Source organism: Oncorhynchus clarkii, chromosome 28 (assembly GCF_045791955.1).
Source record: "Oncorhynchus clarkii lewisi isolate Uvic-CL-2024 chromosome 28, UVic_Ocla_1.0, whole genome shotgun sequence".
Lineage (NCBI taxonomy): Eukaryota > Metazoa > Chordata > Actinopteri > Salmoniformes > Salmonidae > Oncorhynchus > Oncorhynchus clarkii.
The window spans coordinates 10223520-10248163 of record NC_092174.1 but is presented as its reverse complement, the minus strand read 5'-3'; the positions used below and the strand labels follow the sequence as shown (position 1 = coordinate 10248163).

Here is a 24644-nt window from a genome sequence, read left to right as displayed (position 1 = left end):
TTAGTAGTCCTGAATCTATAGGCATTTTTTCTTTAGCTAAATCCTAGAGCCATATTGACTGAAAACACTGGATAGTGGCAAAAAAAAAATCTATGTGCAATCATTGTTCCCCCCCCCCCAGAGCAAACAGAGACAGGACAAGGTCACATGCACAGTTGCCCTTGAATGAAATGTCAAAACAGATCTATAGAGTTAGTCTATAGGCTATTCCTATCCGCTCAATCAGTATCTGCAAAATGCCAATAGCAGACAGACACTCAGAGAGGGAAGGAAAATGTCAACGTGGACGATCTACATTCAGGTTATTATCATCATTATAACATGTTATTGACATGCTGTTAGGCCTACGTAACTTCTGCCTGCTGGTTTCCCTGTGATTAATTCCCATTTGTAGTTTATTACCTGGAACACTATCGCTGTCCTCATGGTTGTGAGGAGAATTGCAGCTATTCCGTTTGGCCTCCTCTCTCATATTGGAACCGTGTGGGTTACGCTTTTGATCCCCGAGGGAACTCGCGCTCTCACATTCCTGGCATTCCCGACCTCAGTCCCTCCGTCCCCAGTTACTTATTATCGCTCAGCTCTCGACAACCGGTTCAGTGTTGAGCAAGTTCTGACCAGAGTAAACCACAAACTCGCGGTGGAAGGATGATAACTGTTTAAGCGAAACATTGTGCATTACTTTTTTGACCTTATTTTAAAGTTGAACGTTTAAAAAAAAAAAAAAAACGTTTTTGCTGGGATGACAGCGTGAACTGGTAAGATTTGTTTTTATTTCGGCTACTTTGTAACATTCGAGGCTTGAATTGTAAACAGTCGGTTATCGCGCGTTAACACAAAACATATTGTATTGTGGTTTCTAATTTATTATGCAACTTAATTGTTCCATCGTTGGTTCTGAAAACTGTTTGTAGAATTATGCGCTTGACTCCTGGGTGAGAATGGAATTTCGACGCACATTTTAACAGCAGTAGTACCACGGAGCAACCACGTTTCCATTCTGTCGCTATGTGGCTTGTATGAATGTTACTTTTCACGACCAACAAACATTTGATCCATAATGTTGACAATTTAACTCATGTAAAATGGAACATGTTTAAGTAAAAATCACATCTGTTAGTGGAATAGTGATGGCATACTTATACAATTAAGAGGGAAAATGTATTTCCATTAGGAAATTCATGGAATGCCATCACTCAAAAGTAGAGCATACTTGATTTTTGCTTCACTCTACCTGGACGACAAAGGCCTTGAGTAATGTATGGGATATTCAACAAATCATGAATATTATGTTTTTTTTTTTGCAGTCTTTACAGTATTCTACAGTAGTGTTTTGGAGGAGCACAAATAATTTGCATGATCTTGTAAATGCTGTACATTAGCAATGATCAACTATACTGTTTTAGGTGTAGGACTACTTGTAAGTATGCTTATTGATTCATTTTTTTGATCCTGTTCCAGGTTCACAGCCATCTATAAAAATTCTGTCTACACTTGATCACTAGCTTCAAACAACAGAACCATCATGTCATCCACAGAAGAGCCGTCTGGCACGGTCCTGCACCGCCTCATCCAGGAACAACTACGCTACGGCAACCCCACAGACGCACGTACCCTCCTGGCCATCCAGCAGCAGGCCCTGCGCGGAGGCAGCGGAGGGTCCCCTGGCGGAGGGCCTGGGAGTGGAGCAGGAGAGGGCCCCGGTGGAAGTCCTCGCTCCTCTCTGGAGAGCCTCACCCAGGAAGACTCCTCATTCCTCCAACTGTCAGCCCGCCAGGAGCCCCAGGGCCAGGAACACCAGGGAGACTACCAGCACTCGGAGAGTAGCTACCAGCTTTACCAGCTCCACGGCGAGGAGCTGCCCACCTACGAGCAGGCCAAAGCCCACTCTCAGTACCTGGCTCGGCATTGGGCACCCGCCACAGGCGCCCACAAGCAGCTGCGCGAACGGGACTACCGTGCGGCGGATGAGGAGCTGATTGAGTTGAAGCGAGGGCATATGCGATCGCTGAGTGAGCATCTCCTGCAGCTGTCTCTGGAGAGGAATTGTGCCATGGCGAAGTCTGAGGCAGTCAAGAGCTCCTCACATAGCTACCCGGAGCTGGGTTACTGCGCCCCCCCACAAGGCCTCCAGGACAAATGTAGCCCACACCCAGAGTACTCATCTGTTCCCATCATGTCCCAAGGATATATGCCCATCCACGCCCAAGAGCCCCAGTGTGTGTACAGGGACATTCCCCAGCCAATCCAGACCGAGCAGCACAGGTACTAAGGCATTACAGCAAAGCACAACTGTGTGTGGGGGTGTTGGCCATACAGTGAGATCATGTAAAGGTGTTCCCGCTGTTGGTGTGTTCCCAATGTCTTTGCCATGAATCAACAGCGATCACACGTTAAATAGCGTGCTAATTTCTGTGGCCGTAGCCGCTCGCATAATGGGTTCCAAGCCTTGTCATTGTGCGTCCTGCCTTCCTTACCTCCCTAGCATGCATTGTGAATCATTACATGCGTAGGTTGGAATTCCGATCGCCTTTCTGAAACACTATTATGTCAACCCGTCTAGGGTGGAGTTGATGTGTTCATTATAATATAAGATAGTTGTGATATCTGTGGATGCCAATTTTGGAATGTCGCAATGTCGTTTTTCATCACAAAAGGGGCGGCTTCTTGTAATACGCGCCGGCATTCAACATACTTTTTTACTACCTGAAAATGATACACGCCGCAGGACTCACAGCAGTGGGGGCAGTGTTGACTCTTGGTTCTTTTATCTATAGCCATATATTGGCTATAGGCAATTCATCAAAGTAGCCAATTATGCATTGATAACCAAATATAATCTCAGCGACTGTTCAAACAGTAAATCAAATGACAAGAATCCACCCAAAAACTAGTAATTATAGGCTATTGTAAAGGGTAGAACCTGCGGTAGCCAACTGGCTAGCCATGTGCTTTTTTTCCTCCGTGACCAAAACATGACATTCTATTTTTAGCCGATATGGGAATGAATACAAAAGCAGCATATCAAACTGGGATAATGTTTTATAAGAATACTTGCCGGGGCATATTTATTTACATAGAGATGTGGGAAGCTGAAAAGGCTAGCTTTTTTAGCCAGGCTAAAGCCAGTTATCTACCACTAGCCAAGTATGGCGACTTCCTTGCTTTCACAAAATGAAAAGACAAAAACAAAAAAACTTTGAATCGCCCCCTTGTGAATGGGAGTGGGACTGGCAAGAATATGTTACCAAAATGTGTCAGCGACTCAAAAAAATCTCACTCCACCCACATGCACGGACATACGTAGATCAGCGGCGGGAAGCTTGTGGTAAACTTTAACGAGCAAAGGTTGCTCACGTAACCACAGCTCTATGAGCTAAGGTACTATTGCTAGCTAGTCACACTCATGGGGAGACGGTAGTGGCCAGTCACACTCAATTCAACAACACACGTCCTTCTTCGCAGGTATGTGGCCCCAGTTCAGCAGCAAACGGAGACCTGCTACAGCATGTTCACCAGTCGGCCCCCTGGTGTCGTGGAGGAGCCCAAGCAGGTGGAACTGCTGATGCTGGAGAACGAGAGGCTGAGGCAGGAGCTGGAGGGCCACCGAGAGAAGGCCTGCCGCATCCAGAAGGTGAGAATCACACATTTTTCATTGAAGAGAATTATATTGTATCTATATGGTGGGAATATTCTCCTTTCAGTCCCTCTCTAAAATGGTGACATGCCATAGGATACGTTTGTACTGCTATATGCATGAAGGACTGATATTATATTGGAGAAACAAATCATGTTCAACTTTGGGCAAATCTCCCATTGAAATCGATTGCATGATGGAATGCACAACTTTGAGTTACACACAGCTTGTGGAACTTCTGAAGTAGGCATGCCCACGCTGCCCACGCTGAATAGCAAAGGACTGTAGTCTGCAACATGTGTCGCTTAATGAAGGGAATGGAGGGAAACCCAAATAGCAGATAGCTTGTGTAGAGCCACCTCAGGCACACTGCCCCATCTGTACAACTGCTGCTACCACTGGCTGCAAATAGAGAACATATAGAGGCCAGAGTCTGCTACTGTGTCCACACTCCCTGCATTGTGCTGCAGCCAGGGGGTTGTGAGCATGTGCCCTTTAGCCATAGGTTTTTTTGTTGTTGGTCCTATCCAGGGCATGTCAGACAGCAGTCGATAGGGTTGTAACCCCTGGCACAAATGAAATGCTCAAGAGTGCCCAGAGAGAGAGAGATATTCTGTTCGCCATGGCAGGTGGCAGGGCTACTGTGTGTTGAAACTGACCCCCCTCCCGGTGTATTGGGCTGGGAATTGCCAGGGACGTCACGATATTACCATGATACTTAGGTGCCAATACGATATGTATTGCGATTCTCACAATTCCATATGTATTGCCTTTCAATACTGTGATTCTATTGCGATTCGATGTTCCAAACGTATTGCTAACTATGCGTCTGCTGCAAAGAGGCTAAAGAACATGAGAAAATACGTTTTGATGAGTCAGGAAAATAAAAATGCCGGAAACAAATTGGCTCCCTATTTAAAAAGATCAAGATCAAGCTATAAAGGGAAAATACTGGAGTTTTGGTACAGGTACAGCCAACTAGCGCAAAAATAATATTGCGATATGTAACTATCTGTTTCCCCCCCACCTCCCATCACTAATTGAGTATGTTATTGCCTCTTATAAATCAAGATAGTGGCAACATCATTAGCTGACAGACTTCACATATTTATCTTGGTAGATGCAATAGAGGTAGATGGAGGACTAAAATAGGTTATATCCATCTTCCTATATCTTATGGTAAATGCATACTGTAGCAAGACTTTGCTGCTCTCCTGTGGAGTTACGTCACCCAACTTCTTGTGCTCCCTCAGCCTTAAAGAATGATAATTACTGGGTTGGAAAATTTCCCCTGACCGTCGGGCCGCAGCCCTGAGTAAACATGCCTTAGTGGCTGCTGTAATGGTGGGCGTTTCTACTTCTTCACTTCTCTGCCTGTTTCTGTTTCCACAGCACAGGCGTGCACACCTTCCCCGCAATGACAACCCGCCCATACCTCTCTCTCTCTCTCTCTCTCTCTCTGTATGTCTGTGCATGTGATCGTGAACCACCCACACCTAGAACCATGGCTGTTAGCTCCCAGGAATGCAGATATAAACCACTCACACACGGGGAGTGGTGTTAGCTCAAATTCCTCTGGATTATAGGCATGTAGTGTATGTACCGTATAAACACAGTATGAGGCTATGTGCCCACATGTATGGAATGTGCTCCCAGGTATATTTATGTATATATGCCCATATGTATGTTTATATACGTGCCCACATGTTTATGTGCTGTACTGCACATACAGATGTACTAGGTCTGAACCAACACCCCCCCCCCCCCCCCCCATCTCCAGCATGCATAAAGATATTAAACAAACAAACAAGATGGTTGACCAAGAATGTTTTTCTTTCCCCTCCTTGCTTCTCTCTGTCCATTCAGTTGGAGCAGGAGATCCAGAGGATCTCAGAGGCCTATGAGGCTCTGATGCAGGGCAGCAGTAAGAGGGAGAGCCTGGAGCAGACCCTGAGGAGCAGACTGGTGGCCGAGATCAGGAGGCTGCAGGACTTCAACATGGACCTTAGAGGTAAGGACTACAAATACCAGAACATCTCCGGTTGGTTAGCACTTTAGTCCAGAGCCATTTTTTAAAAGATTATAATGGTTTATAAAGAGTGGAACTGGTTGCAGAAACTTTTTAGTGTATAATGCTTAACTTTCAATATTTGCGTTACAGAAAGCCTGGAAAATGCCAGAACACAGGCCGCCAAAGAAGTGGAAGCTGCTGACCACAACCAGCACGTCATGACCAAACTGCTCGAGCAAAGTAAGTGTCACCCATCCCATCTCCTTTCCTACCACTCCAAGTCTTAGAGCCACTTCAGCCATGTTGCGCATTCCTCACAGGATTGGAGCATAGCACAGGGCCACTCTGTAGCTAAGCTACATCCTGTATGGAAGAATTTCCATTGCATAACCTCCGCTTATTTGGTGAGAACGCCTCAACAGTAAACGCAACCCAGCTACGAGGAAGGAAGGGGAGCTATAAATGAGAACTGTTGAACTAACATCAGGTTCCTGGGGTTGTTGGTTTTGATTTACGTTGTCTATTTAAGCAGTGGGCCTTTCCCAGGGCCAGATGAGAGAGGGTTGGAGGTGTACGGCCTTGATTGGAGGAATGTTCCTTGTTAAGTGGGTCAAAGGGATAGGAGCTTCCCCTCCTCTTTCTAACCCTCGACATTCCACAAATGCTTGAGCAAATGAAGACCGTCGGCCGTGATGGCTGAATTCGGGGACGTATTAGCTGGGTTAGAGCGATGGTAGTGTGATGGCTGAACTCTGAGACGTATTAGCTGGGTTAGAGCGATGGTAGTGTGATGGCTTAAGACTTCGACCAAGCTCTCATTTTCCCCCTCGAAATATCTTCATGTGGCCTGGACTGGTTCATGCCTTGTGTCCGTCCCAGTACCCAAGACTAGCTTGTATCCTGATGTATCCTGTCAATTTATCCTGTGTGTGAATGTTGTACCGTTTTGTAGTTTTGTGGCTTTACCGTGTCTGACTTTTCTTTCCCCCCCTTCTCTTCTCCTCTTTCTTTCCCCCCATCAGGCGAGGAGCAGCAGTTTGAGCGTGAGCGTGCCGAGCGCGAACTCCAGAGGCTCCGCAACTTCGCAGAGGAGCAGGGCCTGAGGGCGGAGCAGCTCGAGGAGGCCCTAGAGGCCCAGCGGTGCAGGGGCCGGCAGCTGGAAGAGGAACTGAGGCGGAAGCGGGCCTACGTGGAGAAGGTGGAGAGGCTGCAGAGCGCCCTGGCTCAGCTGCAGGCCACCTGCGAGAAGCGCGAGGGCCTGGAGATGAGGTTGAGGACACGCCTGGAGCAAGAGCTGAAGAGCCTGAGGGCGCAGCAGAGGCAGTCTCACCCGCCGGGCGTGACTGTGGGCTCGCTGCACGAGCGTCTGAGGGAAAGAGAGGAGCGTATCCTAGCCCTGGAGGCGGACATGATGCGCTGGGAGCAGAAGTACTTGGAGGAGAGCACCATGAGGCAGTTCGCCATGGACGTGGCCGCCACCGCCGCCGCTCAAAGGTGAGGGTCAGAGGTTTAACGTTAGGGGATCGATGGTTCAAGGGTTATGTTCTGTATGCACATACGAGAGAGAACATTTTCAACACGTCTGGGCTAAATACGTTTATTATACTTCCCATTTTTTACCTGCATCCAGTTCCTAACAAAATCTATTTTCTCCCTTCCAGAGACACAACCATCATCAACCATTCCCCCTGTCACTCTTCAAACAACAGCTTCAACGAGGACCTGCCTGTATCTGACTACCGAAACCAGGAGATGGAAAACCGGTATGAAGATGGAACTTTTTTTCAGAGAAATGATCCGCCATTTGTAGCATTGTTGCCGTCATGACACTTTGTATGCATTTAATACTTCTGATCTACTTCGTTGTATCAGATAGCAATGCTCAGAGAGCCACCATTTGTCTACTCTGACGCCATTTCTCTCCTGCACGTAGGATCCGCGCTCTCTACGCCCATATCCTGGAGAAAGATGCTGTCATTAAGGTACTCCACCAGCGTTTGCACCAGGACCAGGTCGAGAAGAGTGGGTTTTGTCTGCGCGCCGCCATGTCCACTTCTTCAATTAGCACGGCCAAGTGCGCCAGCGTAAGCAAAGGTAAGGACGAGTCACGATATTGTCAGAGACTAAAAAAACTTTTTAACACCTTTTTAACTATTTCTTGAGGGGTCTATCAGGGCTCTGTTCAGGAGGCATTGTTGTTCGCTTCATACATGCAATCTAATCGGAATATGAACTAGGGAGTTATTGTCAAAGATAATTTTGATGGACATTGAAGTGGATTGAGGGTAGAATTAGAGCACATGTTTATCATTTAAATGTGTGCCAGACAGTGGTTGATATTTCACATGCTCTGTGTTGTAGGTAAGAGTCTGTCAGACGACCAGACTCCTGTCTCTCCTCTCCGGTGCTCCTCCCCAGCTCACCCCAGCCAGAGCTGTGGATCAGAGGATGGAGCTAAGGTCAAGGAGCCAACCACTGGTTCTAAACTCAGCATTGGTGAGTAGTCTGTCACACACACATACACACACACGCACACACAGTTACCCAAACACCCAAACCATTCTTTGTAATTGCATCACACTCTGTGTCAGAGCAGTCATTGATTTACCAACCATACCCCCGTAGAACCAGCCAATCGGCGATGGCCTTGTAGGTCGGAGGTCGTCTGTGGGCTGTCGGAATGTGCTATGTTGTCACACTTAGCCCTGATTATTGACTGCACTGATTTAACCGAATGGCTCATCCCAATGTAGAACAATCAGCATGTTTCTTTGGTTAAAGATGATGTACTGTAATAGTGGCGTATTTTTCCACCATTTCCACTCTTCCCACACATTCCTCTAATCATTTGACCTCTCTCTGTTTTCCAGACAACGCTGCTGCTCAACAACTGAAGTCCTCCTCCTTGAACACATTGAGAGGCCTGGATGACTTGGAGGCAGAGGCAGTGGAAATCTTCATTTGAGGAAGTCAGACTTTTGATCTTCGACAAGCGATTCACTCGAGGGGGTGTGAGCTCTCGGGAAGCTGCGCAGAGTACCGACTACGTCAATGGTCAGAGTTCTGAAGAAAAATTTACAAAAGACAAGAATGATGCAGAATGAGAGAGGAACGTATGGAAAAAGGACTTGTGCTTTCACATTTAGAGGGGAACTGTGCTATTCCTCTATCTCTTTCTCTCTTAGCCAGGCGACTGCAGGCTAGCCATCTGGGTCTATGAGACAAAATGTGAAACATTCTAGGTACTTGGACAGTATTGCTGTTTTGTAACGGGCAACATACTACTGTCCTGTCAGTGTATGCCAACGTATTTATATTTGCTGCTTTTCACATATTCACAACACCTTTCTCATGTTCTGTCGTGTACAATGATGATCCATGGGGTTCGGGAACTTCATATTCTCTTTTTAATGAATTAGATCTGTTTTTTCTCATTTCCAAATATTAACTGAAAGCCTCACGCTTTTCCAGATAACCTTGTCTGTCGAATGTATCTTTTTATGGACTTTTTAACCCCCGTTCCCTCCCTGTGCAGAAATGTCGAGTGAATCTGGCCACATTCCTGTGCCATGGAATTCTTCAGAGTTGAGCAAAACTCCCTCATCTCCATCATTTAATAAAAATGCCAAAATCTCTTAACGTTCATATTTTCACCAGCCATATTCCCTAAGCCCGAGTAGCCGGTTCTACAGGTTTAGAAATATAACTTGTGATGGTCTGTTTTTTTTTTCTTCTTTAGATTTCTAAATACGATATTTTGCTTTTCAGCAAGTTCTGTTATTGTTATTTTCCAAATGTTTCTTTGTGTGTATTTTCTGATGTGGTGAATCCGCTGGTCAGATTCATCATAGGGATTTAAGCTGTAAACTACACCATTTGGTTTTCGTTTACCGTGAGCCTTTTTCTGAACTAACAGGTTAATATATATTTTATACAGATGTTTGTGTAATTATTTTCGATATGTAGTGCTATGAACAGGATGCCAAAGAGGTTTGTGTGTTGTAAGTTATGTGCTGACAATCATGGTTCTGTCCAGCTGTCCAACAACAGACAAAGCGTTGACCTCCAGCAAATACATTTCTGTGAACTCCTAACAATATGAAGGTTGTGAATTTGAATTCAAACAACATTTCGTAAAGCAATAAAATATTCTAATATATAACTCCTGTTACTTTGTTGCCATATTTTTCTTGGAAAAAAAACATCTTTCTGAGAAGAATTTTGACGTCGACGCAAAACTACCTCTCATCTTCTCTTCACACGTTCATTCCTTCTTTCCGGAGGAAGAGAGGGATTGAGGGCTCTCGTTAGTTAATGAAAGCCAGAGAAGCATTCTTCAGGCTCAATTTTCCCAAATGGCTAGCTCTGTTGTTATCCCTTTGCACCTTTTAAGAGCACGCTTGACATGGTTAGAATTCTTAAACAGACATGGAACAATATAAATAACAAACAAAAAATTGCAACTGATCCTGGTTGAAGTTGCCACGCACAATGAAATTCAGACAACACCTATAGTAACTTTGAATGCTTTACCACCTCTGTGTGTATATTTACAGTATGTGCCGTATAGTTTTGAGTTAGGTTTGCTATATATACAGGTATATGGATATATATATATTTGGCATGTGCATCTTTCCCTCTCAAGGCAATTCGATACGTATATACACTGAACAAAAATATATAAGCAACATGTACAAGTGTTGGTCCCATGTTTCATGAGCTGAAATAAAAGATCCCAGAAATTGTCCATGAACAACAAAAAGCTTTTTTCTCTCAAATGTTGTGCAAAAATGTATTCACATTCCTGTTAGTGAGCATTTTTCCTTTGCCAAGATAATCCATCCACCTGACAGTTGTGGCATATCAAGAAGCTGATTAAACGGCATGATCATTACACAGGTGCAGCTTGTGCTGGGGATAATAAAATGCCCCTCTAAAATGTGCATGTTGCCACAGATGACTGAAGTTTTGAAGGAGCTGTTACCAGATAATTTAATGTTAATTTCTCTACCATAAACCGCCTCCAGCGTCGTTTTAGAGAATTTGGCAGTATGTCCAACCGGCCTCACAACCGCAGACCACATGTAACCAGGACATCCACATCCGGCTTCTTCCCCTGTGGGATAATCGTCTGGGACCAGCCACCCGGACAGCTGATGAAACTGTGGGTTTGAACAACCAAAGAATTTCTGCACAATCTATCAGAAACTGTCTCAGGGAAGCTCATCTGCGTGCTCGTCCTCACCAGGGTCTTGACCTGACTGCAGTTCGGTGTTGTAACTGACAGTGTGCAAATCCTCACCTTCGATGGCCACAGGCATTCTAAAGAAGTGTGCTCTTCACGGATGAATCCCGGTTTTAACTTTACCGGGCAGGTGGCAGTATGGCGTTGTGTGGGCGAGCGGGTTTGCTGATGTCAATGTTGTGAACAGAGTGCCCCATGGGGGTGGTGGGGTTATGCTATGGGCAGGCACAAGCTACGGTCAGCGAACACAATTGCATTTTGTCAATGTAAATTTGAATGCACGGAGATACCGTGACGAGATCCTTCCTAATATTGAGTTGCACCACCCCCTTTTGCCTCTCAGAACATCCTCAATTAGTTGGGGAATAGACTCTACAAGGTGTCGAAAGCCTTCCACAGGGATTTATTACTTGTAAATAATTTTTTATTTCACCTTTATTTAACCAGGTAGGCCAGTTGAGAACAAGTTCTCATATACAACTGCAACCTAGCCAAGGCTTTGGTGGTGACCAGTGAAATATACCTGCTGGAGCGCGTGCTACGGGGGGGGGGGGGGGGTGCTGCTATGGTGACCAGTGAGCTGAGATAAGGCGGGCCTTAACCTTGCAAAGACTAGATGACCTGGAGCAAGTGGGTTTGGCGACGAAAATGAACGAGGGCCAGCCAACAAGAGCATACAGGTCGCAGTGGTGGGTAGTATATGGGGCTTTGGTGACAAAACAGATGGCACTGTGATAGACTGCATCCAATTTGCTGAGTAGAGTGTTGGAGGCTATTTTGTAAATGACATCGCCGAAGTCAAGGTTCAGTAGAATAGACAGTTTTACGAGGGTATGTTTTGCAGCATGAGTGATGGATGCTTTGTTGCGAAATAGGAAGCCGATTCTAGATTTAATTTTGGATTGGAGATGCTTAATGTGAGTCTTGAAGGAGAGTTTACAGTTTAACCAGACCCCTAGGTACTTGCAGTTGTCCACATATTCTAAGTCAGAACCGTCCAGAGTAGTGATGCTAGACAGGCGGGTAGGTGCGGGCAGCGATCAGTTGAAGAGCATGCATTTAGTTTTACTTGCATTTAAGAGCAGTTAGAGGCCACGGGAGGATAGCTGTATGGCATTGAAGCTCATCTGGAGGTCAGTTAATTAACACAGTGTCCAAAGAAGGGCCAGAAGTATACAGAATGGTGTCGTCTGCGTAGAGGTGGATGAGAGAATCACCAGCCGCAAGAGCAACATCATACACAGAAAAGAGTCGGCCCGAGAATTGAACCCTGTGGCACTCCCAAAGAGACTGCCAGAGGTCCGGACAACAGGCCCTCCGATTTGACACACTGAACTCTGTCTGTGAAGTAGTTGGTGAACCAGGCGAGGCAGTTATTTGAGAAACCAAGGCTGTTGAGACTGCCGATAAAAATGCAGTGATTGACAGAATCAAAAACATTGGCCAGGTCGATGAGTACGGATGCACAGAATTGTCTTTTATCGATGGCGGTTATGATATCGTTTAGGACCTTGAGCGTGGCTGAGATGCACCCATCACCAGCTCGGAAACCAGATTGCATAGCGGAGAAAGTACGGTGGGATTCGAAATGGTCAGTGATCTGTTTGTTAACTTGGCTTTCGAAGACCTTAGAAAGGAGGTAGGATAGATATAGAGTTGAAGTCGGAAGTTTACATACACCTTAGCCAAATACATTTAAACTCAGTTTTTCACAATTCCTGACATTTAATCATAGTAAAAATTCCCTGTCTTAGGTCAGTTACTTTATTTTAAGAAGGTGAAATGTCAGAATAATAGAAGAGAGAATTCTTTTTTTTCAGCTTTTATTTCTTTCATCACATCCCCAGTGGGTCAGAAGTCTACATACACTCAATTAGTATTGGGGCGGCAGGGTAGCCTAGTGGTTAGAGCGTTGGACTAGTAACCGGAAGGTTGCGAGTTCAAACCCCCGAGCTGACAAGGTACAAATCTGTCGTTCTGCCCCTGAACAGGCAGTTAACCCACTGTTCCCAGGCCGTCATTGAAAATAAGAATTTGTTCTTAACTGACTTGCCTGGTTAAATAAAGGTAAATAAAAAAAAATTGGTAGCATTGCCTTTAAATTGTTTAACTTGGGTCAAATGTTTTGGGTAGCCTTCCACAAGCTTCCCACAATAAGTTGGGTGAATTTTGGTCCATTCCTCCTGACAGAGCTGGTGTAACTGAGTCAGGTTTGTAGGCCTCCTTGCTCGCACATGCTTATTCAGTTCTGCCCACAAATGTTCTATGGGATTGAGTTCAGGGCTTTGTGATGGCCACTCCAATACCTTGACTTTGATGGCCTTAAGCCATTTTGCCACAACTTTGGAAGTATGCTTGGGGTCATTGTCCATTTGGAAGACCCATTCGCGACCAAGCTTTAACTTCCTGACTGATGTCTTGAGATTTTGCTTCAATATATCCACATACTTTTCCTTCATCATGACGCCATCTATTTTGTGAAGTGAACCAGTCCTCTGCGTCCATTACATCACTGGGGGCGAGCTCCCTGCCCTCCAGGATATCTACACCCGGCGGTGTCTGAGGAAAAGATTGAGATTATTTGCACTGACTACTCACACACACACACACACACACACACACACACACACACACACACACACACACACACACACACACACACACACACACACACACACACACACACACACACACACACACACACACACACACACACACACACACACACACACACACACACACACACACACACACACACACAAAAGTATGTGAACACCTGCATGTCGAACATCTCATTCCAAAATCATGGGCATTAATATGGAGTTGGTCTCCCCTTTGCTGCTATAACAGCCTCCACTTTTCTGGGAAGGCTTTCCACTCTATGTTGGAACACTGCTGCAGGGATTTGCTTCCACTCAGCCACAAGAGCATTAGTGAGGTTGGGCAATTAGGCCTGGCTCGCAGTCGGCGTTCCAATTCATCCCAAAGGTGTTCGATGGGGTTGAGGTCATGGCTCTGTGCAGGCCAGTCAAGTCCTTCCAAACAGATCTCGACAAACCATTTCCTGAAACAGGAAAGGGCCTTCCCGAAACTGTTGCCAAAAAGTTGGAAGCACAGAATAGTCTAGAATGTCATTGTATCCTGTAGCGTTAAGAATTCCCTTCCCTGGAACTAAGGGGCCTAGCCTGAACCATGAAAAACAACTCCAGACACATTATTCCTCCTACACTAATCTCTACAGTTGGCACTATGCACTGGGACAAGTAGCATTCTCCTGGCATCCGCCAAACCCAGATTTGTCCTTAGGACAACCAGATGGTGAAGCGTGATTCATCACTCCAGAGAACGCATTTCCACTGCTCCAGTCCAATGGTGAGGAGCTTTACACCACTCCAGCCGACGCTTGGCATTGCGCATGGTGATCTTCGGCTTGTGTGTGGCTACCTGGCCATGGAAACCCATTTCATAAAGTTCCTGACGAACAGTTCTTGTGCTGACGTTGCTTCCAGAGGTAGTTTGGAACGCGATAGTGAGTGTTGCAACCGATGACAGATTATTTTTTTATGCGCTATGCGCTTCAGCACTAGTCGGTCCCGTTTTGTGAGCTTGTGTGGCCTACCACTTCATGGCTCAGCCGTTATTGCTCGTAGATGTTTCCACCTCGCAATAACAGCACATACAGTTGACCAGGTCAGCTCTAGCAGGGCAGAAATTTGACAAACAAATTTGTTGGCAAGGTGCCACATTGAAAGTCACTGAGCTCATCAGTAAGGCCTCGATTTTATGCACCTGTCTGCAATGGGTGCCGCTGAAATGCCCGAATCCACTAATTTGAAGGGGTGTCCACATACCTTTGTAGTTATAGTGTATACACTATTTATTACACCAAGTCATTACTCACTTTATAGTTGTAAATACATTGTAAAAACAGTCATTATTACAATGCATACTACCTCTTCTATTACTTGTTATTTTTGACTTGACAGTTATTGTTGTAATTGATTAATGTACTGCATTGTTGAAGGAGCTAGCGCATAAGCATTTCACTGCACCTTTTATACCTGCCTTGAACAGTGTACGTGACAAATAACATTTTATTTTATTTGACAATGTTCTGAACCTGAAGGAAACGGGAAGGTACTACTTGAACTTGCCAATAAGAACTACGATTTTTGTTTTCCGTTGCAAAATGTTTTTCTACAGGGTTGCCCTACTGACCATGACCCAGCTTTCATAGCGCTCATCTGTACACCACAATAAGGTGTCTGAGTACAGGACAATGACAGAGAACGTGCTGGGGTATGGTAGTACCAGAGGTTCACTTACGTGCCTCAATGTGCCCTGTGGGTGTGTGTGTGTGTGTGAGAGAGGGTGTCATTATGAGCTCCCAGATATTCATGTGGAAAACAAGCCAGACCGTTCTATAGTTTTGACTAACTCTAGTGAGCAAGGGGATGTCAAACCGCCATGACTTCATGTTGACCTCTGTGTATCCTGAGTTGTTCATTCAGTTCCATCTGATCCATAACCGATCCATAGTTGCGCAACCGACCCATAGATACAGAGCTGTTGACACTAATTTCAAGTCAAGTCAGAACCCACTGGTCAAAAACTGATTGAATCAACAATGTCATCTATCAATGTATTGGACATGGAATCTAGACATAGACATGGAATCAAGGTGGAAAATACATTGGATTTGAAAAAAAAAGTTTGTGTTTTAGGGTGAAATAGAAAACACACGATTATGTGATCATGGTAACCAAATTTCCACAGACAAACAGACAAACCTTTTACAAAATATGTTGAATTTGTATCTTTAAACGCCCACACCAGTAACAATACACTTTTCGAGCTGAAAGATGGTGGCCAGAGCTTACCATGATGTTGCACCATGATTTAAGTCAATACACTGCATTCGGAAAGTATTCAAACCCCTTCTCTTTCTCCACATTTTGTTACGATACAGCCTTATTCTAAAATGGATTACATCGTTTTATCCCCTTATCAATCTACACAAAATATCTCATAATGACAAGGAAAAAAACGTTTTTTTCAATGTTAGCAAAGTTACAACAAAAAAAACGTCACATTTACATAAGTATTCAGACACTTTACTCTGTATTTTGTTGAAACACCTTTAGCAGCGATTACAGCCTCAAGTCTTCTTGGGTATGAGGCTACAGGCTTGGCATACCTGTATTTGGGGAGTTTCTCCCATTCTCCTTGGCAGATCCTCTCAAGCTCTGTCAGGATGGGAAACGTCACTGCATAGATATTTTCAAGTCTCTTCAGAGATGTTCGATCGGGCTCTGGCTGGGACACTCAAGGGCAAACAGAGACTCTTTCCGAAGCCACTCCTGCATTGTCATGAGCTTAGGGTCATTGTCCTGTTGGAAGGTGAACCTTTACCTCAGTCTGAGGTCCTGAGCGCACTGGAGCAAGTTTTCATCAAGGATCTCTCTGTACTTTGCTCCGTTCATCTTTCCCTCAATCTTGACTAGTCTCCCAGTCCCTGCCTCTGAAAAACATCCCCACGGCATGATGCTGCCACCACCATGCTTCACCGAATGGATGGTATTGGCCAGGTGATGAGCGGTGCCTGGTTTCCTCCAGACGTGACGCTTGGCATTCAGGCCAAGGAGTTCATTCTTGAGAATTTTGTTTTTCTCAGAGAGTCCTTTAGGTGCCTTTTGGCAAACTCCAAGCCAGGCTGTCATGTGCCTTTTGCTGAGGAGTGGCTTCCGTCTGGCCACTCTAACATCAAGGCCTGATTGGTGGAGTGCTGCAGAGATGGTTGTCTTTCTGGAAGGTTATCCCATCTCCACAGAGGAACTCTGGAGCTCTGTCAGAGTGACCATTGTTTTTTAGTCACCTCTCTGACCAAGGCCCTTCTCCCCCGATTACTCAGTTTGCCTGGGCGTCCAGCTCTAGGAAAAGTCTTGGTGGTTGAATGATGGACGCCACTGTGTTCTTGGGGACCTTCAATGCTGCAGACATTTTTTGGTACCCTTCCCCAGATCTGTGCCTCAACACAATCCTGTCTCGGAGCTCTACGGACAATTCCTTCAAACTCTTGGCTTTGTTTTTACTCTGATATGCACTGTCAACTGTGGGACCTTATATAGGCAGGTGTGTGCCTTTCCAAATCATGTCCAATCAATTGAATGAACCACAGGTGGACTCCAATCAAGTTGTAGAAACATCTCAAGGATGATTAATGGGAACAGGATGCACCTGAGCTCTATTTCGAGTCTCATAGCAAAGTGTCTGAATACTTATGTAAATAAGGTATTTCTGTTTTTTTTTATTATTTTTTGCTTTGTCATTATGGGGTATTTTGTGTAGATTGATGAGATTTTTTTTTAAATGAATCCATTTTGGAACCGTAATGTAACAAAATGTGGAAAAAGTGAAGGGTTCTGAATGCTTTCCGAATGCAGTCATCGTGTTTTGTCAAAGTGTGATATATTTGGTGACAAATCCGAACTGCCCACTTTGTGCAAATCTGTATTAATGCTGTGTCTTTTCCTGTGATATGACATACAAATGATTTTATATGAATGTTACCACCCACCAGCATGACATTGTTTATGAATCAGAAACAGCTTCAAAGTTTTTCCTCTTCACAACTGAGATGAGACAAACAGCCTTGTGTCCACTTGGGTGCCTGAGACATGGCGCAATAGGGGTTGCAAATGTATGGTTTTGCACATCCACTAAATTTTTTAATGGAAAATGATCATAATCGATAGGATAATTTGTACTTTTTTACTTCCTTTTAAGAAAAACGCATATCAGCTATCTTTCAATAGTGATCCATAATACTGGAGCTTCCTTTAATTCTTTCTAACTATTTCTATGGCAGACTCACGGCGGACATTTCTGGAAGATGCCTAAACTTGATGACAAATTCAGCTGTAGAACCAGCCATAGAGCCAGCTGGCTAATGTTTTGAATACAGTGTAGTTTAAAAAAACAGCAACAGCAGATAACATTAGCTAGCTAGATAAGGTTGGCAAGATAGCTAGCTAGCTAGCTAGATAAGATAGGCGTGCTAGCCCTATTTGTTGATGTTTATCAACTCCATGTGGAATTTCCCACACCCAATTCATGAATATGTATAAGTAGATTTCATCATTCTTTGGAGGTGGAACCTAAACGTGCATTTCCTCTCTAGGACAAATTTGGGAAAAAACGTAGAAATATTGGCAGCAACTTGCTCTGGGGGGGATCCTTTAAAACAATGTCAGATCTTCAATGTTATATCTACTATCATAAAATAATAGTCTAAACAGCACCTCCCACTGGAGAGTTTATATGCTACCCTTTGGCCACCCATCCAGGGTCTTAGCCAAGCCCAGCTTAACAATGATATTTGTCACTAAATATTACCAATGTGCTATCGTGAGAACAGTTGTTGAGAAATCTGTACTTAAAAAACGAAATAGATTCACTGTTGCTATCGAAATCATTCCAAAGGGTAGGTTTAACAGAGCCAATGAAATGTGACCATACTTTATCACTCATATATCATCAATGATGCTATTAGATTCTGCAAAGTCCTCAACAGCTATTGTTTCAATTAATTCCCAGATTCAAGTACAAATAAGTAATAGATAGGCCTAGAGTTTCAAGATCTGGTTGATTTGAAATGTAAGGATATTTAGTAATATTGAATTGTGTTTGGTTGTCAACGAAACCCAGTGGCTGTATATATGAATGGACAAAGCCATCGATAACGTGACACTATTCATTCCTACTGTATGTGAAGAAGTAGCGCATTGAAGTTAAATGAAGTCGGTTAAGATGGCGTCTCATGGAGACATAAGATGCGCAGTTTGAGCTACTCCAGGAGGTGACGTTGCAGGCTAGCTTATTGCTGCCCCCTCTCATTGATTAACTCAAGTTGAAGGTCGACCAGGGTACTGCAGGCTGCCATTAGCAACTCTTCTCTGTGATATTTTAAAATAATCGGTTCAAGGATCTACTTCTGGTGTGTTAAAAGCAATTATTTACATGAAGATTGACCACGAAGATTGCCATTTGTCCATTTGCTATAATGGAGATCCTGTTATCTGCTTACAATGCCTGGCAGTACCATGGTCAGCTTTGAACTTCCGTGACTCTCTGTAAGTGAGGGTGCAGTTGTTCTACCCTGATGCAACCATATATCAACATTTGAAGGAGATGTATCTTCTGCTTGGGAAGTTAGAACAGCGCCACTGACTTAGTCTGGCTTTAATTCCAGTGTGTCTGCAAATTAATAATTGATTTGTTGTATCCACATCTCCATCTCCATCTGTAGACCCGCACAAGGCTGGAATGGGCTACAGGACAATAGGCAAGCAGCTTGGTGAGAAGGCAACAACTGTTGGAGCAATTATTAGAAAATGGAAGAAGTTCAAGATGACGGTCAATCACCCTCGGTCTGGGAATCTATGCAAGATCTCACCTCGTGGGGCATCAATGATCATGAGGAAGGTGAGGAATCAGCCCAGAACTACACGGCAGGACCTGGTCAATGACCTGAAGAAAGCTGGGACCACAGTCTCAAAGAAAACCATTAGTAACACTACGCCGTCATGGATTAAAATCCTGCAGCGCACGCAAGGTCCCACTGCTCAAGCCAGCGCATGTCCAGGCCCGTCTGAAGTTTGCCAATGACCATCTGGATGATCCAGAGGAGGAATGGGAGAAGGTCATGTGGTCTTATGAGACCAAAATAGAGCTTTTTGGTCTAAACTCCACTCGCCGTGTTTGGAGGAAGAAGAAGGATGAGTACAACCCCAAAAACACAAACCTGGTCAAGAACTACAGGAAACGTATGATCTCTGTAATTACAAACAAAGCTTTCTGTACCAAATATTAAGTTCTGCTTTTCTGATGTATCAAATACTTATGTCATGCAATAAAATGCAAATTAATTACTTAAAAATCATACAATGTGATTTTCTGGATTTTTGTTTTAGATTCCGTCTTCGACAGTTGAAGTGTACCTATGATAAAATTACAGATCTCTACATGCTTTGTAAGTAGGAAAACCTGCAAAATCGGCAGTGTATCAAATACTTGTTCTCCCCACTGTATATGGACTCACTCTGTGTGAAATACGGTTGACATGATTTTTGAATGACTACCTCTTCCACAGTCAAGTATTGAATTTCAAGCACAGGTTCAACTTCAAAGACCAGGGAGATTTTTTCCTCATAAAGAAGGGCAGTGATTGGTAGATGGGTAACAATAACAAATAGCCTAATGGTTAGAGTGTTGGGCCAGTAACCGAAAGTTGCTAGATCGAATCCCTGAGCTGACAAGGTACAAAAACTGTCGTTCTGCCCCTGAACAAGGCAGTTAACCCACTGTTCCTAGGCCGTCATTGTAAATGAGAATTTGTTCTTAACTGACTTGCCTAAATAAATAAAGGTAAAAGTAAAAAAATATATTTTAAGCATGTTAATAGTTATGCTATGGATGATGTATTAAACCACACAGACACATCAAAGATGCAGTCGTCCTTCTGAACTGAGCTGCGGGAAAGGAAGACAACTGCTTAGAGATGTCACCATGAGGCCAGGGGTGATTTTAAAACAGCTACAAAATTCAATGGCTGTGACGGGAGAAAACTGAGGATGGATCAACAACATTGTAGTGACTCCACAATAATGACCTATATAACAGAGTAAAAATAAGAATACAAAATATACAAAACATGCATATGTAATGCAACAAGCCACTAAAGTAACACTGACAAGAAAAACACTGCATAGGAATACACTTTGTGGCCTAAATGCAAAGCCTTATGTTTGGTGCAAATCCATCACATCACTAAGTAACTGCCTCCTTATTTTCAATCATGGTGGTGGCTGCATCATGGTATGGGTATGCTTGACATCGACAAATACTGGGGACTTTTTCAGGATGAAAAGAAACGGGATGTAGCTAAGCACAGGCGACATCCTGGAAGAAAGCATGGTTCAGTCTGCTTCACACCAGACGCTGAGAGAAATTCACTTTTACGCAGGACAAAAACCTAGCACAAAAAGCCAAATCTACAGTCTGGAGTTGCTAACCAAGAAGACAGTGAATGTTCCTGAGTGGCAAAGTTACAGATTTGACTTAAATCCATGACAAGACTTGAAGATGGCTGTCTAGACATGATTCCCCAACACCTTGACAGAGCTGGAAGAATTTTGTAAAGAATAGTGGGCAAATATTGAACAATACAGGTGTGCAAAGCTCTTATGAGACTTACCCAAGACTCACAGCTGTAATCGCTGCCAAATGTGTTTCTAACTAGTATTGGCCAGTGGAGGCTCCTCAGAGGAGGAAGGGGAAGACCATCATCATCAGTGAATTTCATAAAAATAAACATAGTAAAACATTAAAAAAGTTATCCTTTTTAGATACAACTATAATAAATATATTCACGTCACCAAATAATAGATTAAAAAACATTGTTTTGCAATGAAGGTCTACAGTAGCCTCAACAGCACTCTGTAGGGTAGCACCATGGTGTAGCTGGAGGACAGCTAGCTTCAGTCCTCTTGGTACATTGACTTCAATACAAAACCTAGGATGCTCTTGGTTCTCACCCCCTTCCATAGACTTACACAGTAATTATGATAACTTACACAGTAATTATGACAACTTCTGGAGGACATCCTCCAACCTATCAGAGCTCTTGCAGCATGAACTGACATTTTGCCCACCCATGGGGCGGCAGCGTAGCCTAGTGGTTAGAGCGTTAGACTAGTAACCGGAAGGTTTCAAGTTCAAACCCCCGAGCTGACAAGGTACAAATCTGTCGTTCTGCCCCTGAACAGGCAGTTAACCAACTGTTCCTAGGCCGTCATTGAAAATAAGAATTTGTTCTTAACTGACTTGCCTAGTTAAATAAAGGTAAAAAAAAAATCAAAGGATCAGAGAATTAATCTAATACTGAAAGCATAAGCTACATCTAGCTAGCACTGCAGTGCATAACATGTGATGAGTAGTTTACTCAAAGAGACAGACAATCGTTGAAATTAATTTATTCAAAAATGAAGGAGAAGCAAGAGCTTTTCACTTCGGTTTCACTTATTTAGCTAGCAAATGCAGCTAACTTGTTTAGCCCACTCAAACATCCGGCTCAAACAGAAGGATGCTATGTTAGCTAGCTGGCTAGTTTAGTTACTCAAACATCCGGCTCAAACCGAAGGATGCTATGTTAGCTAGCTGGCTATGACTATCCAACACAACACTGGAACTCTTCCAAGTCAAGTTAAGCTTTTGGTTTTATTAAGTTATTTCCACCGTGGCCCGCCGGTGTAACTGCTTACTGACTATACACTGTAACATTACTGCATGATTGTACCGGGTTTACTAACACATTAGTTATATTAGCTATGTTGACTAGGACGTTACTTTAGCTAATAGGGTGACAACGATGTAGACTGTGTGTAACGGTTATGATATGGTTTGGCTTGGAAAGATTTTAATCGCCTGGTCACATACAGCTAATTTTTTGTGCATTGAAGGCCACAAGCGAAGGGATTATGATTACACCCTACAGTCAGCCAGATGCAGGCAAGAGTGTGCAAGGCGTTATTGAACGTGTCACTGTATGGCACCTCAACCTTTTCTCTCGACCTGTGTGCACCTACATTGTAAACTTTGATTCATAGGCTAGGTTGTAGCAACCTCATAGTAGGCTAAACCTATCGATGTTACGTTGAGCTGGGTGAATGGAATATGAATGACAGCCATCCAATATGCTGTAATAGATATAAGGCTATGTTCATGAAAAAAAGAAAATCGTCCTCCCTCATCATAAACGGCACGAACCGCCACTGGTATTGACTCAGGGGGGGGGGTGAAAAATGTTTATTTTTATTTTTATTACATTTAAATCAATTTCAATTCCATTTGGTATCATATTCAAATGTGAAGTAATCCAGAGACTTTCTATAGGCACTGTACTTTTAATGTAATCTCGACTGCAATCCAGGTTATTTGGTTCCGCTATTAGATGAAGCACAGTGACAATGCATTCGTCTTGTATAAATAAACAAAATGTCTGACATTGTATTCCCATTTCAACTTTGCAGTGCTTTGAAACGGTTGAAAGCGCAGTGATGGACATTTGGGTGACAACTAAACCAAAAATCAGACTTTGTTTTGCCATTGGAATTTGGTTGGGCTTTTAGATGGTTGAAAGCATAGTAATGACACTTCAACCTAACTTTTGACTGTCTTTCTGAGTGGATGAATTATAGGTCTCAACCAAATATTGCCCAATTATGTACGTTTAAATAAAGTGGTGTGCTCAGATTTTCACATACAAGCATCCAAGGCATGCACGATTCCAACAGGCAGAGGTACTGTAGGTTGGCACCTCAACAAGTATGAACTTGGCAGGGCCCTCCCTTGTATAAGCCAGCAGAAATCAGATGGCAAGATATGGCTGATTTAATAGGAGCGGAAAAGCCTCTATGGGAACACAGGAACTGGAGGTATGCGCACGCCGCACAGCTATCAATCTTATTTATGAACTGAGTGTGTTTTTCTTCCCCCTTTCACTGACAGTAGTTTGAGGAGCTGCCAACATTCTTTCTGATTCTCTTCAAGGCGGTTGACATGTTTCAACCAAGGTTCTCTTTCCCAGACTTTAAATGATGGATAGGAATGTCGACAGGGTAACAGGTGAAATTCCGCAGTGGGGCTAGCATGTCAGGAGAGAATACATTTTATTTTGTTGCTCAACCACTTGGAAGCTCTGCTTTGTCCTCCGTCAATTGTGATTGGAGGATCAAATCAGTTGATGTGTTATACACAGGAAATTATTTGATGTACACTTGTTTTTGTAGCATTTGTGGCTTCTTGGGCCCTTTACGTTTTACAATGTATGCCTAATAGTCTAGAAAAGGCGTTGTAGTAGTACACTGATGGGCTTAGAAAACTGATGGGAAAAAGTGATATCAGAGCAGTGGGTGTTGTGGGAGTAGCTTTGGAAGTCACATTACAGCCAAACCAAGCTAAGCCAAGCCAAGCCAAGCTGTGCTAGGCTGGCCTGGTTAGGCATCCACCATAGTTGCTGGAACCATGCTAGAAGTGACAATGTGAAAAGGAAATCCCAGAGCCAGCACAGTATGTTTCGGGTTGGCATGATCGTGTGAATCAGGCAGTGGAGATTAGAGATCTTTATATTGAGCCTATCAACACATGGTATGCGTCGTTAGATGCACTTATGCATAGCACTCCATTTCAAACTCACTTTGACTTTGGCAAGAAGTGCTGTAAAAGTATAATCCTTTAAAGTGATTCAAGAGAAGAACACATACTTAATGATTCATTTATTTTTTATTCCAAACATTAGACACCACAAAGAAATACTCAACATTTCAGTCTACTGCCTTTGTCGAGGGATGGGCTCTCTGCACTATGCTGGTAGGAATGCTGTGAAGCAATGTGATTTCCAGTCATCTGTGTTTGAAGTTTGCGCAAACCAGTTTTGATCTTCCAAACTCGGATTGTGTCCAATTAAGTCCCCATGAAAGCGCCCCACTGGGGCTGAGCTCATAGTATGTTGTTGTGACGCTTTCAGTGGTGAGATTGATTCCCTTTTCCAAGGGCAGACATTTACACTATTGATTAATGGACACATGGAATAACGTTCAGAGCCCGGGTCTGCTCCAGTTTATTGGGATTTCTAAAACACCCGGAGGGGAAATGAATTGACTTAGCCGCGCGACATTTGTTTTTCTAGTCGT

The 24644-nt window shown here is 43.8% G+C and overlaps 1 protein-coding gene across 1 annotated transcript; it reads left to right on the top strand.

The window, feature by feature from the left end:
- Positions 1 to 563: 563 nt before the first annotated feature.
- On the top strand, positions 564 to 10393 carry LOC139387212 (angiomotin-like 2a). The gene is made up of 10 exons (XM_071133286.1): positions 564 to 758; positions 1462 to 2265; positions 3466 to 3634; positions 5504 to 5648; positions 5799 to 5888; positions 6671 to 7142; positions 7310 to 7411; positions 7582 to 7742; positions 8010 to 8144; positions 8519 to 10393. Exons 2-10 carry the CDS (start codon positions 1526 to 1528, stop codon positions 8611 to 8613), a joined length of 2109 nt encoding a protein of 702 aa, XP_070989387.1. The 5' UTR covers positions 564 to 758; positions 1462 to 1525; the 3' UTR covers positions 8614 to 10393.
- The last annotated feature ends 14251 nt before the right edge of the window (positions 10394 to 24644 follow it).

Coding starts and splice junctions, on each gene's coding strand:
- LOC139387212 (XM_071133286.1), top strand. CDS start 1,526: ATGTCATCCACAGAAGAGCCGTCTGGCACGGTCCTGCACCGCCTCATC. Junction 5,649..5,798: donor CTTCAACATGGACCTTAGAG/GTAAGGACTACA, acceptor TTTGCGTTACAG/AAAGCCTGGAAAATGCCAGA. Junction 7,412..7,581: donor AACCAGGAGATGGAAAACCG/GTATGAAGATGG, acceptor TCCTGCACGTAG/GATCCGCGCTCTCTACGCCC.